Source organism: Haliotis cracherodii, unplaced genomic scaffold (assembly GCF_022045235.1).
Source record: "Haliotis cracherodii isolate W230 unplaced genomic scaffold, xgHalCrac1.p SCAF_11, whole genome shotgun sequence".
Taxonomy (NCBI): Eukaryota; Metazoa; Mollusca; class Gastropoda; order Lepetellida; family Haliotidae; genus Haliotis; species Haliotis cracherodii.
The window spans coordinates 23,330,472-23,349,574 of record NW_027266266.1 but is presented as its reverse complement, the minus strand read 5'-3'; the positions used below and the strand labels follow the sequence as shown (position 1 = coordinate 23,349,574).

Here is a 19,103-nt window from a genome sequence, read left to right as displayed (position 1 = left end):
CAAACATCACCTACCCTTCCCATGAAGTCATCACTGCATACGACTAACATCACCTACCCTTCCCATGAAGTCATCACTGCCTACCACAAACATCACCTACCCTTCCCATGAAGTCATCACTGCATACGACTAACATCACCTGCCCTTCCCATGAAGTCATCACTGCATACGATAGGCATCACCTACCCTTCCCATGAAGTCATCACTGCATACGACTAACATCACTTACCCTTCACATGAAGTCATCACTGCCTACCACAAACATCACCTACCCTTCCCATGAAGTCATCACTGCATACGATAGGCATCACCTACCCTTCCCATGAAGTCATCACTGCATACGACTAACATCACTTACCCTTCACATGAAGTCATCACTGCCTACCACAAACATCACCTACCCTTCCCATGAAGTCATCACTGCATACGACTAACATCACCTACCCTTTCCATGAAGTCATCACTGCCTACCACTAGCCTCACCTATCCTTCCCATGAAGTCATCACTGCATACGACTAACATCACTTACCCTTCCCATGAAGTCATCACTGCCTACCACTAGCCTCACCTATCCTTCCCATGAAGTCATCATTGCATGCGACAGACATCACCTACCCGTCCCATGAAGTCATCACTGCACACGACTAACATCACCTACCCTTTCCATGAAGTCATCACTGCCTACCACTAGCCTCACCTACCCTTCCCATGAAGTCATCACTGCCTACCACAAACATCACCTACCCTCCCCATGAAGTCATCACTGCACACAGCTAGCAACACTTACCCTTCCCATGAAGTCATCACTACCTACCACAAACATCACCTACCCTCCCCATGAAGTCATCACTGCACACAGCTAGCAACACTTACCCTTCCCATGAAGTCATCACGGCACACAGCTAGCAACACTTACCCTTCCCATGAAGTCATCACTGCATACAGCTAGCAACACCTAACCTTCCCATGAAGTCATCACGGCACACAGCTAGCAACACTTACCCTTCCCATGAAGTCATCACTGCACACAGCTAGCAACACTTACCCTTCCCATGAAGTCATCAGTGCACACAGCTAGCAACACTTACCCTTCCCATGAAGTCATCAGTGCACACAGCTAGCAACACTTACCCTTCCCATGAAGTCATCACGGCACACAGCTAGCAACACTTACCCTTCCCATGAAGTCATCACTGCACACAGCTAGCAACACTTACCCTTCCCATGAAGTCATCACGGCACACAGCTAGCAACACTTACCCTTCCCATGAAGTCATCACTGCACACAGCTAGCAACACTTACCCTTCCCATGAAGTCATCACTGCACACAGCTAGCAACACTTACCCTTCCCTTGAAGTCATCACTGCACACAGCTAGCAACACTTACCCTTCCCATGAAGTCATCACTGCACACAGCTAGCAACACTTACCCTTCCCATGAAGTCATCACTGCACACAGCTAGCAACACTTACCCTTCCCATGAAGTCATCACTGCATACATCTAGCATCACTTACCCTTCCCATGAAGTCGTCACTGCGAATACGGTCTTTGTCCATGACGGTGATCGTGACGGTGAAGTCAACGTCTGCTGATGGAAGCAGGAAGGTGAACGTCTCGTGCCATTCGGGGAATCTAGTCTTCTTCTGACTCTGTTTATCAATAAACAAAACACATTTCTAACATTCTCAATACTGCACTTGTGATATTTGTTAGGACACACAATATTAGAGTCATTGACACACACCTATGATCATATAAATGTGAAATCCTTTTAAATACTGATTGGACCATATACATGATTCAAAAAGTGACATTCACCAATAGGGTGAAACCCAAGAGCATGGATATAGTGTATTACAAGAATCATAATCTGGAAGAAACCCAAAACAAACAGATCCTGGTGCTACCAAGGGAAGCAACTCTACACAGCAAATTTAAGCGCCTTAGATGACATGATCACCAGTGCCACCTTTATGAATGGAAGAGCAGCAAAATGATAATATATGTGTGTGTCTATTGTTTAACAGACATTAATGAAATAAAACTTGGTAGGACTCTCTATCGACCTGATCAAACATACCTTCAAACACTTTTGTTCTTTTGTTTAAATTTGAAGCTGCACTTAGCAATACTGCAGTTGTATGATGACAGCCTGTAAATAATAGAGCCTGTACCACAGAATTCTGTGATTGATATTTTAAGCAACAACTCTTGTTGTTGGGACATGTAGACATGCCATTAACAAAGTCAACGAACCTGACCACCTGGTCCTTTAATTCACCTCCTCCGACCAGTATAGGTTGCTGGGGACCAGTTTCAACCAGGAATCACCACAGGCATGTAATTTATTGCATATTACAATTAACAAAGGGTGCTGTGGACACATTCTACCCCAGCCTCCATGGACAGTGTGATAATAACTTACTGAGGTAGTTTTACTTTGGTCAAGGCATTCAATGGTGATGTATGGATCGGAGTAACCAGTCTTGTCCTTTGGAGCTAAGTCTCTGCAAAATACAAAAGTAGCATGAAAACTTGTATTTATTATGTCAGAGGATGAATTGAAGGATGAATGAACATAGGATTATATCAAAGGATGAATGATCAGAGGATTATATCAAAGGAAGAATGATCAGAGGATTATATCAAAGGATGAATGAACATAGGATTATATCAAAGAATGAATGATCAGAGGGTTATATCAAAGAATGAATGAACATAGGATTATATCAAAGAATGAATGATCAGAGGATTATATCAAAGAATGAATGAACATAGGATTATATCAAAGAATGAATGATCAGAGAATTATATCAAAGAATGAATGAACATAGGATTATATCAAAGAATGAATGAACATAGGATTATATCAAAGAATGAATGATCAGAGGATTATATCAAAGAATGAATGATCAGAGGATTATATCAAAGAATGAATGAACATAGGATTATATCAAAGTATGAATGATCAGAGGATTATATCAAAGCATGAATGATCAGAGGATTATATCAAAGGATGAATGATCAGAGGATTATATCACAGGATGAATGATCAGAGGATTATATCAAAGGATGAATGATCAGAGGATTATATCACACGATGAATGATCAGAGGATCATATCAAAGGATGAATGATCAGAGGATTATATCAAAGAATGAATGATCAGAGGATTATATCAAAGAATGAATGATCAGAGGATTATATCAAAGAATGAATGATCAGAGGATTATATCAAAGAATGAATGATCAGAGGATTATATCAAAGAATGAATGAACATAGGATTATATCAAAGAATGAATGATCAGAGGATTATATCAAAGCATGAATGATCAGAGGATTATATCAAAGGATGAATGATCAGAGGATTATATCACAGGATGAATGATCAGAGGATTATATCAAAGGATGAATGATCAGATGATTATATCACACGATGAATGATCAGAGGATTATATGAAAGGATGAATGATCAGAGGATTATATCAAAGAATGAATGATCAGAGGATTATATCAAAGAATGAATGATCAGAGGATTATATCAAAGAATGAATGAACAGAGGATTATATCAAAGAATGAATGATCAGAGGATTATATCAAAGAATGAATGAACAGAGGATTATATCAAAGAATGAATGATCAGAGGATTATATCAAAGAATGAATGATCAGAGAATTATATCAAAGGATGAATGATCAGAGGATTATATCAAAGGATGAATGATCAGAGAATTATATCAAAGGATGAATATTTGCACAGGTTTCAATTGTATTTAATTGGAATAGACCGGTACATTAAGTTGTAATGAAAATATTTCCTTTTGCAAGTGCAACAAGGTACAAAATACCCAAAATATTAATGAAACCTCTGTAGTTGTATTAACTGTATATAAATAAACATCGTGTTCTGAACATTTTTAATTAATTATATATTCAACATTTGTCTTGCAAACACAACTTGGTAAACAAAATTTGCAATTACTATCTCTTTATATCTTAAACAGATATTGTTGCCAGTTATCTTTACTTTTTGGTACCCAAGTGGCAAGCAGTACATAAATTTTGGTCGCCAATAATAGATTTAAGTCGCAACTGAAATGGTCACAACTAAGAGGGCTGAGATATGACACACTGGCTTCTAGAGTAGGGTGAAAACTGGCTACTAGAGGAGGGTGAACACTGGCTACTAGAGTAGGGTGAACACTGGCTACTAGAGTAGGGTGAACACTGGCTACTAGGGTAGGGTGAACACTGGCTACTAGAGGAGGGTGAACACTGGCTACTAGGGTAGGGTGAACACTGGCTACTAGAGGAGGGTGAACACTGTCTCCTAGGGTAGGGTGAACACTGGCTACTAGAGGAGGGTGAACACTGGCTACTAGGGTAAGGTGAACACTGGCTACTAGGGTAGGGTGAAACATTGGAGCTACACTACCACCCACCTGCCCTCCACCACTGTGAGAACGAGATGACTGCTGGACATGTTCTCGGAGGATCGTATTCCGTATTCCAGGAGGATTTCTCCCTGAATCTCCAGGTCCTTGTTGGCTTTCAGCAAGGGGAACCATCGTTCTAGTCCTGTGGTAAAAGAAACGTTCCAGGACTCCGAATAATATTTTTAGCCACGGAGTATTGCTTGATAAAGGTACTAGCATATAATATGGCTGTGTATTGCCTGGAATATTGTATTGCAATACAAAATGTATATTGTGAAACTTGGGTCTGTATTGTGATATGTATTGCAATACTGACCTGTGTCATAACGATAAGGTAGGGTCATGATATGATACATATACTGATACTATGGAAGAGATATGAATCGTATCCTGATGCAGAACATCTATTTCTTAAGTTGAAATTCTTTCATTTCGCAGGTGAATCACAACCCTGAATTATTTCTTTTGAAATTTCAGAGATCAAAGATGGGATATTGTAGGGCGGAAACATATAGGCTGGAAGCCACTGTGAATAATGTTATTTATTGGCCACTGGAAAATACTAGACAATCTGCATAAGCTGGATGTTGAAGAGTTTCTGTTATTATTTACATGTTTTTACACCAATATAACTTGTAATGTAATGAATGTATCGCCATCATGGCCATACCAGGGTTGTAAATCGATGTGTTGTATCGTGGGTCTAGTATCGAGATACTATTTTACCATCTCATTACACCACTAATATTGCCATTAACATTTTTATGAGTAAAGTAGCTCCAAGACGTAAACAAATTAGCGAGTGAGTGAGTTGGGTTTAACGCCGCTTTAAAAGTATTCCAGTTATATCACGGTGTGTCAGCTTAATGTGGGAGGAAAGCCCAAAGTGATGCAGGTCTCGGACGTTTACCGCGTTGATGAAACCCACAAGCACTTGTATTGTGCTGACAAACCTAGAAACATAATCTGTGCTAGAAACGTGTGCTGTGAAATTGCTTGTTCCACCTGCATATTTCCCCATATCACAGCAATGGCATACTACGTTTAACTTCCCCTTTCAAACTAACTACCCTTTATGTTTAAAGACCACAATTATGCCTCACATTTGCTGCTTTTCCCATTTTTTTGGCAACAATATTGCAATCAAGACCACAGAAATACACTCATCTACATATTTTCTCACTATAAGAACCCTATTTGATCATACTGCACTATGTGAGTGAGTTAGAAATAAGCATTGCATCCGCATTATATCAGTCATATAGCGATTATTGCAATATGTATTTGTCAAGGTTTATCATGTTTATATCACGGTTTACGAAGGCACAGCGAATTAGTGACGTCGTAATTCACAGGTACACCAAAGCATCGTCGGTAAACTTTGCATGATACAATACCAGATACAATTAATTTGGCATTGATTCACATTTAACCCACTATCGATTGTCCATGTGGATCTCTATCAATAAAAATGTACAAACCATTTTTATAATTCCTCAGAACTTTCTTTGTTGTCTTTTGGATGTGGAGCTGGCCTGAGAACAAGACTGACCCGTTTTTCCTTGCTGCCTGTCATAATACAGTCTGTAAACTTTGTTTCTTAATATTTTCTAATACAGAATAGTTGACTTGACTCATGTTAATTGGTATTAGTCAGTTGTCCTTCTTTACCTTAAGTCTATGGACTCCATTCTCAGTTTAATGATTGGGTTTTCAGGACAAAATGTCGCAATGCAGTATCGACGTACGTATTGTATCGTGGCTTCTGTATCGAGATATGTATCGTATCGCGTGACACCAGTATCGTGACATCCCTACTGCTAATACTGTGCAGCCCTACTTGCAACTGTACTGAAATGTGTCAGTGAAAGAATAAGAAAGTTGAAAAGCATAAGTTAGCTCTGTCTTCACTGTTACTCCAGCCTCTTCCTAAGTATTGAAGACTTGCTCTTATACATCAAATGTACCTAATATGACCATAGATAAGCCGATCTCATAGATAAGCCGATGTATTAACTTGGTCCTTGAAATCTGTATTTAAATGTTGTGTGCGGGAGATAAGCCGGACCCCCGAACTAAAACTACGTCTCGTCATGATCTGTCATCGGAAATTGTGAGAGAGGAGTGAGTATGGTTTTACGCTGCTTTCACTAATATTCCCGCAATATCACAATGTGGAACACCAGAAATGAGCTCCACACATTGTACCCATGTGGAGAATTGAAGTCAGGTCTTCAGTGTGACAAGCAAACACTTTAACCACTAGGCTACCTCACCACCCCCTATCGGAAATGAAATATCAACAAGTCCTTATTGAATTCTGCCTTTCTACAGTCATATACGGTATTTGTTTCAGGATTTGTATGATGGTTTGTTTGTTTGTTATTTAACTCCGCTCTCAGCAATATTCCAGCTATATGACAGCCGTCTGTAAATAATCGAGTTTGGCCCAGACAATCCAGTGGATGACATCATGAGCAACGATCCACACAATTGGGATCGATGACATGCATCCCAATTGTGTGGATCGATGCTCATGATGTCATCCACTGGATTGTCTGGTCCAGACTCGATGATTTGTATGAGGGACTAGGCATATACCATTACTGGTAACTCAATGTATTTACAGCTGGCTTTATTTGTATTAACACATATATGTCATGCTCCCCATCCTGTCATTCAACTGATGAAGGGGCAAGAAGTCGCCCTGAAATGTGTATGTATAATAAAGAAGTTGTTATCCAAAATACTCCTTGTCACTGAAACTCTGGAATTCATATTCAGGGGAAACAAGAGCTTTGACTGAAAGTCTTCTTTGGTCTTATCCGAAATATATTCGTGACATCTGTGACAATGATGAGAAGTGTTATTTCCTCCACTAGCAACATGTTGGAGCTTTATTTACCATTAGATGTCCTCTGCTCATGGATCATTTGCTTCGTGATGGAGATTGTGCCGATGATGTCATCACCACTGCAAGGGGAAATAGAGTCATATTTATCATTTACAACCACAATAACAATATTTGTGTTTTCTTTTGTTTGTTGTTTAATGCCACACTTGGCAATAAATGATGTAGGCCTGTAAATGGTTGAGTCTGGATGAGACAATCAGGTGATCGATACTATGAGCAACGATCAATGCCACCAGGGCACAATGACATGCAGTCAACAAAGTCATGGAGCCTGATTACCCGATCAATTTGGTCACCTCTTATGACCAGGATAGTTTACTGGGTACCTATTCAAACCCATACTAATGCCAATTTTATAGTGCTAGCACACTGAGATACTATGCCACAGGTTAACATGAATACCCCACTCAGGCACAGTAAACTGACTCCGACCCGACCAGTCCTTGTTTTAGCCACCTAATGCCGAGCATCAGGCCTGGGTAACAATAAGTACCATCTTTTAACGTCTATTGGTATGACACAGCCAGGGTTCGAATCCCCGACTTTCAACTCTCTGGGTGGATGCTCGACCAATAGACCATGGAGGCGGTCTGTAGATCAAGATAAATCCCTGCAATACAACTAAATGATAGGTTTTGTACCCATATTTTATCAGACAGTCTCCCAGTTGCTACCCCACTATTTTCAAAACACGGTACTCTCAAAAGTGGGACCTGTGAAGAATAGGTCTTCAGCAACCCATGCTTGCTGTAATAGGTGACTATGCTTGTCGTAAAAGGCGACTAACGGGATCGGGTGGTCAGGCACGCTGACTTGGTTGATGCAAGTCATCGATCCCAATTGTGTGGATCGATGCTCATGACATTAATCACTGGATTGTCTGGTCCAGACTTGATTATTTACAGACCGCTGTCATATAGCTGTAATATTGCTGAGTGCGGCATTAAACAACAAATAAAGAAAAGAAAAAACAAAGTGGGACCAAAACTGCAGGAAGAACTGACCTGACTCTGTCCTCATCGTAGACGTAGATTGCGAGGTCACGGAAGCCACAGGGCATGTGAAGGGTGAACTCCTCCCCCCACAGAGGCTCCAAGCTCTTGTACACGGTCACTGTCCTGAAAACGTCATATACACCAGAGATCACAAAGTGGAAATGACATTCAAAATCTTCCATCGTTTTACTGATGAGCCAACATATAAATTGGCAAAATTGACATAAATAACAATAATAATACTTAGGTATAAATACAATTTATCAAGAAATGCAGTTTAGTTGTAATTTTATTGGATGAAATAAATACAACAGTTTATACACCATGATGCCCTGGTGTATTTCTAATGAGTGCATAATTTGTATTATTCGAACATTTATCATGATTATCATGATTATCATATTTATGGCATAAAGGGATCATTGGTTACCTGGCTATGACTTCATTATCAACTTTTAACACACAGTAAGGATCACTTTTGCCATTTCTGAAAACAAAAACAAAACGATATTATTTCTTAGGCAAATAAAGCCACAGAGGACCATACTAGGGCTGGGACAGGTAACTCGGGTACTCGGGTTGAGTGGGTACTTAGTAGGGTCCCGGGTACCCAGAGTACTACCCGGACCCGTGGTTAGTCACGTGATATATTGTTAATGACAAAAATCATCTAGAACTTCCACGGTTGCGTTATAAGTGACTAATGTTCCCATTTCTTTCTGACTATGCACGCATTCTTTCCGACTTTATATCTTTGAATAGAGATAAAACATCAGTCAACTTCAGTGTATGCATGACCAGATCATTTTTTATGAGTATCTAAATAAATTTTGCCAGGGCTACGGTCAAACTATTCCAAATCAGACATTTGTACCTATCTCGTGAGACCAACAGCGGGTACCCGGGTAGGGTCAGGTAAAAGTGGGGTGGGTACCCGGGTAGTAAATTTGGACTCATCCCAGCCATAGACCATACATTGGAATCTGTCAAAACCGGACTCTCCCTAATCCAGATCTCTGTCATTACCAGTCTAACTTTATTTACTATATAAGGCTATCATCAAAAAATCTAATCTGGAGCATTGTCAAAACTGGAGAATGTTTTTTACATTATAACACAAGTCTGTTTTCACAGATTCCATTGTAGGCTATATGACTTATAAGTCATAAAGAGGGTCACATGACTTTGGAGTGAAAAAGATGGTAAGTCACATTGCGTTGGAGCCATGAAGATGGTACATGTCACATGAGTCTGGAGACATAAAGAGGGTCACATGACTTTGTCGAGAAAAAGATAGTAAGTCACATGGTGTTGGAGCCATAAAGATGGTACGTGTCACATGAGTCTGGAGACATAAAGAGGATCACATGACTTTGGCGAGAAAAAGATAGTAAGTCCCATGGGGTTGGAGCCATAAAGTTGGTACATGAGTCTGGAGACATAAAGAGGGTCACATGACTTTGGCGAGAAAAAGATAGTAAGTCACATGGGGTTGGAGCCATAAAGATGGTACATGTCACATGAGTCTGGAGACATAAAGAGGGTCACATGACTTTGGATAGGAAAAGATGGTAAGTCACATGACTTTGGAGCCATAAAGACGGTACATGTCACATGAGTCTGGAGATATAAAGAGGGCCACATGACTTTGGAGCTGTTGGAATGTTCACTCTATTGCTGTTATTCTTTACTTTACACCATAACCATGATAACCAGGGCAATTTAGGGATTCTAACCCATGATCTGAGTATCCGGCTACAGTAAAAGGAGGAAACTCTTCACACAACATGCAGGACCTTTGACCACTTGTCTCCCCTTTCAAGAAATTTGTATTCAGTTAAAACGACACTAAAATAAATATACTACAACATATGCAAAATGACCAATAAAATATTTATTTCCAATAAGATGAATGGGATACCTAAGTTCACACATGCAGTTTTAGCCTACCTCTTTGTCACGATCAAAACAAAATTTCAGTTTTGTACTCAACATACAGAATCTACAACATGAACTTTCTGCATGAAAAAAAATAATAATAAACAGAATCTAACATATATTGTACTTTTCACATATAAATTGGCAACCATTAACGACGCATTTTGGAAAAACTATGACAAACAAAGTGGAAAAGTTTCGATATTTTATCCCACCCACTAATTGAAATGACATCACTTAGGGTGATGACGTCATCAGGATTACTGACGTAACGTCGCGTCTTATCACGCGATCGCCTCTATATTCCACTATAGCACACTGGTCAAATGACACCGTATAAAAAGACAGTAGATACATGCACTAGTAATGTATTTGAAGACAGATACTTATCTATGTGACCACTGCTGTCACAAGATGACTCAGAATGAAATAAGCCGTAGATCATAGCGTCCCCAAACAAACACCCACTGGCGGTCTGACAGGGCTAGTGCAAACACAAAACACACTTACAGGTCTTTCGACAGCAAGTTCTTTGCTTCTGAGATTCTCAAGTAAAGGGTTGTGTGCTTTGAAAACATGTTTAGCCGTTCAATAATTCGGTATCGAGCGAGTTCCTCATTGTTGTTTTGGTTTGCGGAAGTAGGCAGAGTTGCGTCCCTTGAAATGATTGCAAATTCACATTTTACCTGAAACGAACAAGGAAATGATTTGTCTTACGAATGTAAAGCCGACATACATACTCGACGAAAGAGGAAACTTTTTTTTTTTTAAATACATACACATAATAATATAATTTGAAATGCATGTTACGTTCAGACAACTGATTAATAATTTATGAGTAATAGAAAATGTGTTAAAGTGATTAGATAAAACACATAATATCACGTCCTACATATGAAAACAGGTGTTTCCGTTACGCAGTTAAACGGAAATTAATTTTTTTAAGCGCTGTCAAAAGGGATATTAGTGACAACATAATCACGTTTTCATCAAGGTAAATGAATGATCTGATGAACAACCACTTTGATGTCCCTATCAAACAAATCTGAGTCTGATAATGAAAATGTAAAGGTAAAGCTAAAGGTAGATAACAACAAAACAATAGTTATTATAACAACAACAACAACAACAACAACAACAATGATAATACAATGTCAATTTACATGGCGCCAAACTCCACATCGATAATAAGCGCATACAATATTAGTTAAAAGACAGATTAAACATATCAGTCTTAAGGTGGGCCTTGAAAGCAGGGTTTTCACTGTCCTAAGATAGCCTGAAAGTCTCTTCCACCCCATGGTAGCTGCTCTGCTGAAGTATCGGAGGACATATGATTTGAGTTTCCATCCGGGTACTTCAAGAAGCTCACTCCCTCCCTGACAAGTAAAATAATTATTTCAATACGTAACTTTACCAGTCAGCTTCGGTCAATAACTGTTTGTTTGAAATAAAGTTATTGTATTGAAGAATTGGGAGAGAGAGAGAGAGAGAGAGAGAGAGAGAGAGAGAGAGAGAGAGAGAGAGAGAGAGAGAGAGAGAGAGAGAGAGAGAGAGAGAGAGTAGTACTGTTCCCTGACCGGCTGACAACAGGGTTGCATTATTGCCCTGATTTATTATGTTCTTCATTTTTTTTGTATGTGGTGATGATTACATAAAGAAGTCTTTTAAGTTATTATTGTTGGCGTTTTTCTTTAAAAGATTTGATTTCAATATATTTTGCGTTTATGGAGTTAATCTGTTTGTAAACTCCAAGTGTTTCCACAGTATGACTCTAAGCCAAGGCACCACCACGCCATCGCTGAACTAGATGAAATATAACGAGGACAATGCAAGGCAGGTGCTTGCTTTTAAACTTTGGCTGAGTCGCTTAACTTGAACAACGAAACAGCCACTGCGGGATGACGGGAAGGGTGACCTTTAATACTACACTGTGTGACCTTTGTGTCTTATTACAGAAGAGTGGCATATATATACTAGTATATGTTTAGCGAATGGTTTGCTGTTAAATTATTTAATGGAAGTACTGAGTGGGACGCTTTAACCACTAGGCTCCCCACCGCCCCTGGAATGGAAGGAGCAGAAGGTATCGATCGTTAGACTGGTTATAGCGTTTATAAATAGAGTGATGTAGTTTGCTTGTACAGATGCTACATAACTGTACCGTAGACTTGCAATTTTCAATCCGTCATGTTTATTATTCGTAAAGCCTAAGGCCCAGATACGTAGAATGCACGTTAGCACACAGTGTTAAATACAAAGCGTACATCGTTTCCGGTCTTCAGAGCTGTCTTGAAGAACGTCACGTCGCAGCTCGTCAACTTGAAAGACAGCCTCCGTGGTCTAGAGGTAGAGCGGAAGGTCCGGGTTCGATCCCCGGTCGAGTCATACCAAAATACTTTAAAAAATGTTACTTGTTATTACCCTGCCTGGCGTTCAGCATTAAGGGGCTAAAACAAGGACTGGTCGGCTTGGAGTCAGTATACTGTGTCTGAGTGGGATATTCATGTTAAACTGCGGCATGGTATCTCAGTGGACAAGCACTATGAAATCGGCATTAGTCTTGACCAGTACAAGCAGCCTTACAAACACACACACGAGCATGCACGTCGCTGTATAAGTGCAATAATCTTGAACGCGACCTTAAACCCCATTTCACCTCACCATTTACTTAAGCAGTTGAACGGGTGGTCAAGGCTCCCTGACTTGGTTGATGCATGTCATCGTATCCCAGTTGCGGAGATCGATTCTCATTATGTCAATGACTGGACTTTATTTACAGACCGTCATAAAGTTCTGGAATGTTTGCTGAATTCGGCGTTAAACAACAAACAAACAAAAATTGAGCTGTTGCCATTAGGCGATAAATCTGATCTACTGATTTAGTGATAAGATACTTACTGGTTTTGTTTTCCCTCCGATAATTTCTACTGAGAGCAAATAAACACAAAATGACTTAAGCCCTGAATTTGGTTATGGCTACGGCGAGAAAAAAGACGATGTGATTTAGAAACTATTTGTTGTCGATGTTTAATTTCACGCAGCCAGCAGATCTCTGAGTTCCTGAGCCAATCAGATGTCAGCTTTCTACGAGTCGGCTTCATTTTCAACGACCTTGATTCGGAAATGTCGGTTTGTTTGTTTGAAAAAACACAGAGAACACAAATATTCCTTGGATGGTAATTCCTTTTGTCTGGCGCTCAGAAACGACAGGGTGCATAACACGTCAACAACAACATAATGGCACCGCCTTATATTTCTACTAGTATCAAGTATCAATTATCACACCACGTGATCACACCCTATACCTAGTCTACTCTGACGCAATGTTTGGGTACTTGGGTACCTCGTGATACTGGGGCTTGTCTCTGAAATCTCCACGGAGTTGAGTTCGTGTATGCCGTAGCCCTCACACAGCAGGGGCGTTTCCGACTTTAATTAGGCTAAAAGATATTATACCATTGATTTTATCATGTTTTATTTTCAAAACAAATATATTCAGCTAGCGATATTCTATAAAAAAATGAAGTGTACTGGGGTCTAGTCGGCATTTATGAATATTTCTGTGTTTTCTCTTTTTTAAAATATAATTTGATTTAAAACTTTTTAAAAGTGTAAACTGTTTTTTTCGCTGAATACGCAGCTGCTGATAAGCATCTTTGACATTTGATCTTTGAAATAAAAAAAAAATGCTTTTTCGGCACAAATCAAAATTTCAAATATAGTTGGGGTCATGCGTTTGCAAATTCTTCATTGAACCAATCTATTTTTACACAAAATTATCCAGCCACAGATTGCGTTTTACAAACATGCAGGAATAATATAAATTAACACCGTTTTTTAAAATTTTCAATTACACAAAAAACAAACTCGGTACACTTTCTTTTGGCTCTCAGTTTATTTCTGCAGATATTCCATAAAGCGATCTCAGGGCAACGATTGTCGTAAGTTTATGAACCCGTGAATATCTGGGTTAGAATCGACCTTTAGCAACCCATGCTTGCTGTAAAAGGCGACTATGCTTGTCGTAAGAGGATCGTAACAGAATTGGGTGGATCGATGGATCGATGCTCATGCTGTCAATCAGTGGATTGTCTTGTCCAGACTCGAGTATTTACAGACCGCCGTCATATAGCTGGAATAGTGTGGCGTTAAACAACAAACAAACAAAACGTAAGTTTATGACAATGTGTGGTTGTTACGATCGCCGTAGCGCTAACATCGTTTAGTTAAGGGGATCTGAACTATATGTATAGCGCACAGTGGGAAATCACAACACGTAATTGTGGGCATCTTTTGAAGAAATTACCTCGTCAATGTCACTCGGAGTCTTTGATGTGTGGTACTATTATTATTGTACACCATACATCACTGACAGTACATATATTAAATCACATATTATCCTGTAATATTATATATTTAACATTTTGGGTGCATGCAGGCTAAATAGTTGTAGTATTATTTACGGCATCAATCATTGTGATCTATTTACTTGTTTTAATCATTGCATTATACTTATAAGCTCCTTTCCACACAAACCTTTACCAACTCATGCCTGCCGTAAAGGTGGTGGTCAGGCTCGCTGACTTGGTTGATGCATGTCATCGTATCCTAATTGCGTGGATCGATGCCATTGATGTCAATCAGTGGATTGTCTGGTCCAGACTCGATTATTTACAGACGTACAAACGTCTTTCATGCTATACAGGCGTACATATGTAAAACGTGTGAGGTCCTCTTTCGCGACTTAAATAAGGAGACATTCCCCTCTTAAATATAGCTTCAAAGGTTTATCAAATGCAAAATATATGTTAATGGGCGGCACAGCTGTGCCGGAATTCATTGTGCAGAGTGGCGTCCATTAGACGTGCCCTGACCCGCTGATCGTGGATTCCAATGGGCTCGAATCTCAGATTTGATTTGATTACCCAACCATTCACCCTAAATTGTACACCCGTGTAGATTCCGGGGTAGAATAGGTCTTCAACAACCCATGCGTGACGTAAAAGGCGACTATGCTTGTCGTAAAAGACGACTAACGGGATCGGGTGGTCAGGTTCGCTGACTTGGTTGATTCATGTCATCGATCCCAATTGTATTGATCGATGCTCATGATATCAATCACTGGATTGTCTGGTCCAGACTCGATTATATACAGACCGCCGTCATATAGCTGGAATATTGCTGAGTGCGGCGTCAAACAACAAACCAACCAACCCTAAATTGTATGACAAATTTACATATACCATCACACATGGAAAGAAATACTGCAACCCCCGACACAATAATTGACCAGGAATTCTTTCCCCAATTCTTACTTCTGATTGTTTGTTTGTTTGTTCTTTAAACCCGAACTCAGCAATATTTTAGCTATATTTCAGCGATCTGTAAACAGTCGAGTCTGGAGTAGACAATCCAGCGACTGATATCACGAGCATCGATCTACGCAACTTGGATACGATGACATGCATCAACCAAGTCAGCGAGCCTGACCGCCAAATCCCGTTAGGTCGCCTCTTACGACAAGCATAGTCGCTTCTCACGACAAACATGGCTGCTGAAGACCTATTCTAAGTGGGATCTTCACTTTACTGGACATTTTTACTTCTGTCAGTAAAACACAATCTGCTTGCGAAACATTACATGGACAACATTCACTGAACAATGTGGTGATGATAATAGCATGCAGTAATCAAACTGTAGTTGGCAACATGTAAGGGCATGTAAAGTGCAATGATCAATGGCTGACACGTGTTTGATTTCGTCAGTTGTGTCATTTCACAGTTGGGTATTTCCGCCATGTTAGGTGGTTTGTAGCTTTCACTACAGTTTGTTTCACAGTGTCCTTTGGTTATATTTCAGTGGAAGATTTAAACATTATACCACCGTACGCTGTTTAGCCTCGCATCATCTTACACTGTTAAGCCTCGCATCGCCTTACACTGTTAAACCTCGCATCGACTTACACTGTTAAGCCTCACATCAACTTACACCGTTAAGCCTCGCATCAACTTACACTGTTAAGCCTCCCATCGACTTACACCGTTAAGCCTCCCATCGACTTACACTGTTAAGCCTCACATCAACTTACACCGTTAAGCCTCACATCAACTTACACCGTTAAGCCTCGCATCAACTTACACTGTTAAGTCTCGCATCAACTTACACTGTTAAGCCTCGCATCGCCTTACACTGTTAAGCCTCACATCAACTTACACCGTTAAGCCTCGCATCAACTTACACTGTTAAGTCTCGCATCAACTTACACTGTTAAACCTCGCATCGACTTACATTGTTAAGCCTCGCATCGACTTACACTGTTAAGCCTCGCATCGACTTACACTGCTAAGCCTCCCATCGACTTACACAGTTAAGCCTCACATCAACTTACACAGTTAAGCCTCGCATCAACTTACACTGTTAAGTCTCGCATCAACTTACACTGTTAAACCTCGCATCGACTTACACTGTTAAGCCTCGCATCGACTTACACCGTTAAGCCTCGCATCGACTTACACTGTTAAGCCTCACATCAACTTACACCGTTAAGCCTCGCATCAACTTACACTGTTAAGTCTCGCATCAACTTACACTGTTAAACCTCGCATCGACTTACACTGTTAAGCCTCGCATCGACTTACACTGTTAAGCCTCGCATCGACTTACACTGTTAAGCCTCACATCAACTTACACCGTTAAGCCTCGCATCAACTTACACTGTTAAGTCTCGCATCAACTTACACTGTTAAACCTCGCATCGACTTACACTGTTAAGCCTCGATTCGACTTACACTGTTAAGCCTCGCATCGACTTACACTGTTAAGCCTCGCATCGACTTACACTGTTAAGCCTCGCATCGACTTACACTGTTAAGCCTCGCATCGACTTACACTGTTAAGCCTCGCATCAACTAAAACAGTTAAGCCTCGCCTCAACTTACACTGTTAAGCCTCACATCAACTAAACAGTTAAGCCTCGCCTCAACTTACACAGTTAAGCCTCGCATCAACTAAACCAGTTAAGCCTCGCCTCAACTTACACAGTTAAGCCTCACATCAACTAAAACAGTTAAGCCTCGCATCAACTTACACTGTTAAGCCTCCTACTATCTTTTACTATTAAGCCTCGCTTCAACTTACATAGTTTAGCTTGTAAAGTTGTCACTTGACGAGTGAATGTACAACACATCAGTAAGTGAATGTTGTTTTACGCCTTATTCAGCCATACCGCAGCTGTATATATGTATTAACTCGGACTGATCTTATACTTGTGCTGATAAACCAAGTACGATAATCGGAGTAAGGAAGTCTCCATGATCAGCGTATCCTGGTACTCCAAGGAGAGACAATTGTGCATAGTGATGAGATCTTAACGCAGGGAGGTATCGTATCGAAAAAAAAGATCTGAGATTGACACACGTTATTGCCCTGCTATCTCTATTAGTGGGCTGTGGCGGCAATCATCGGGTACTGGGGACATATTCTGGCCCGGATGGCCTATAGCAAATCATGACTATTCCCTTACTTTCGAAGCCAGTACTTTGCCCAATGACACTCTCCGCTTGTACGTAGGTAGGGGTGTTTGCTCTGAAGTTTTGACTTTAAGAGATGGACACAGGTCTCATCCTGGGTAAAAGTCACATCAAAATGTATCAGAATTCTGCTGCTAACTTCTGAAAAGGTCACTGGATATGTACATCCGGGTTAGCTTCTGATCTGGTGTCAACATTCTGGGTATCCACTATGAGGACAACACGCTCATGTGGAGTTTGTCAGATAAGGTGAATCTTCAGCAACCCATACCTGCCGTACAAGGCGACTATGCTTGCCTTACAAGGCGACTAACGGGATCGGGTGGTCAGGCTCGCTGATTTGGATTATACATGTCATCGATCCCTATTGCGTGGACCGATGCTCATGATGTCAATCACTGGATTGTCTGGTCCAGACTCGATTATTTTACAGTCGGCCGTCATATAGCTGGAATATTGCTGAGTGCGGCGTTAAACAACAAACAAACAAACAAACAAACAAATCAGATAAGGTGGACTCTACAATTGGTACCAAGAATGTCAGCGAGATGCTGAATTGTAACTCGTCGGTCAGCCATAGCCCTGCGGTGGACAACCTCCACTTGAGTTTAAGACGTGGTATCACCAGGACGACCACACCTAGAGTCATCTTATGTGCTGCTTCTGTCCGGCTTAAATTCAGCAGTCCATCTCTTAACAGTGTTAAAGAATTGTGCCCCCACTACCTTAATTGCTAATCTGTTTCTTTATGGATATGAATCATATCTATTTTTCTCTTTTTTTTTCGCAGTTTCGCTTCCAGCTGTCAAATCCTCTGGATTACTTCCAAAAAAAAGATGCAGTTATCAGTTTGTAACGAGGTGTTTTGTCTCCCAAGAGATGATATTCTTCAAATATGTAATCTTACATTACACAAAGCAAAATCTATGAGGCCGCGGGCGTTTCGATTTACCCTCGTAAATATATAATGAAATCTCGTTTACTCGAAGTTCATTTAGTCGAATTATTGTTTAAGCCGATGTAGCTTCTGATGACTCGATATAATATTCTATCGTCGTAAGGACTTCGGGTTAACAAGGTTTCACACTATATGTACGCAAGGTCGAACTTAATCCACGATTTGTCATAAAGAACATGGGACAATCCGGACATTTTCAAGGGGAATAAAATATTTCGGATTATCAAGGTTTTGCTGTTCACGTTCATATATTGAAACAGACGATAACTCTTTAATGAGTTGTACATAACGTCGCTTGTATAAATACATCAATAGTTGAGAAGGA

General features: G+C 40.2%; 1 protein-coding gene across 1 annotated transcript in view; it reads right to left on the bottom strand.

Annotated features, from left to right (window-relative positions):
• The window catches only part of LOC139455603 (rasGAP-activating-like protein 1), a 31,398-nt gene extending 20,497 nt beyond the window's left edge, over positions 1–10,901 (bottom strand). Inside the window, exons 1-7 of the mRNA XM_071237154.1 lie at positions 10,799–10,901; positions 8,781–8,837; positions 8,360–8,473; positions 7,347–7,414; positions 4,448–4,583; positions 2,431–2,512; positions 1,520–1,654 (exon numbers count right to left, since the gene is read on the bottom strand). Of these exons, the coding sequence (XP_071093255.1) occupies positions 1,520–1,654; positions 2,431–2,512; positions 4,448–4,583; positions 7,347–7,414; positions 8,360–8,473; positions 8,781–8,837; positions 10,799–10,866 (660 nt within the window). The 5' untranslated portion in view covers positions 10,867–10,901. The remainder of the gene's footprint in view (positions 1–1,519; positions 1,655–2,430; positions 2,513–4,447; positions 4,584–7,346; positions 7,415–8,359; positions 8,474–8,780; positions 8,838–10,798) is intronic.
• Positions 10,902–19,103: the final 8,202 nt, after the last annotated feature.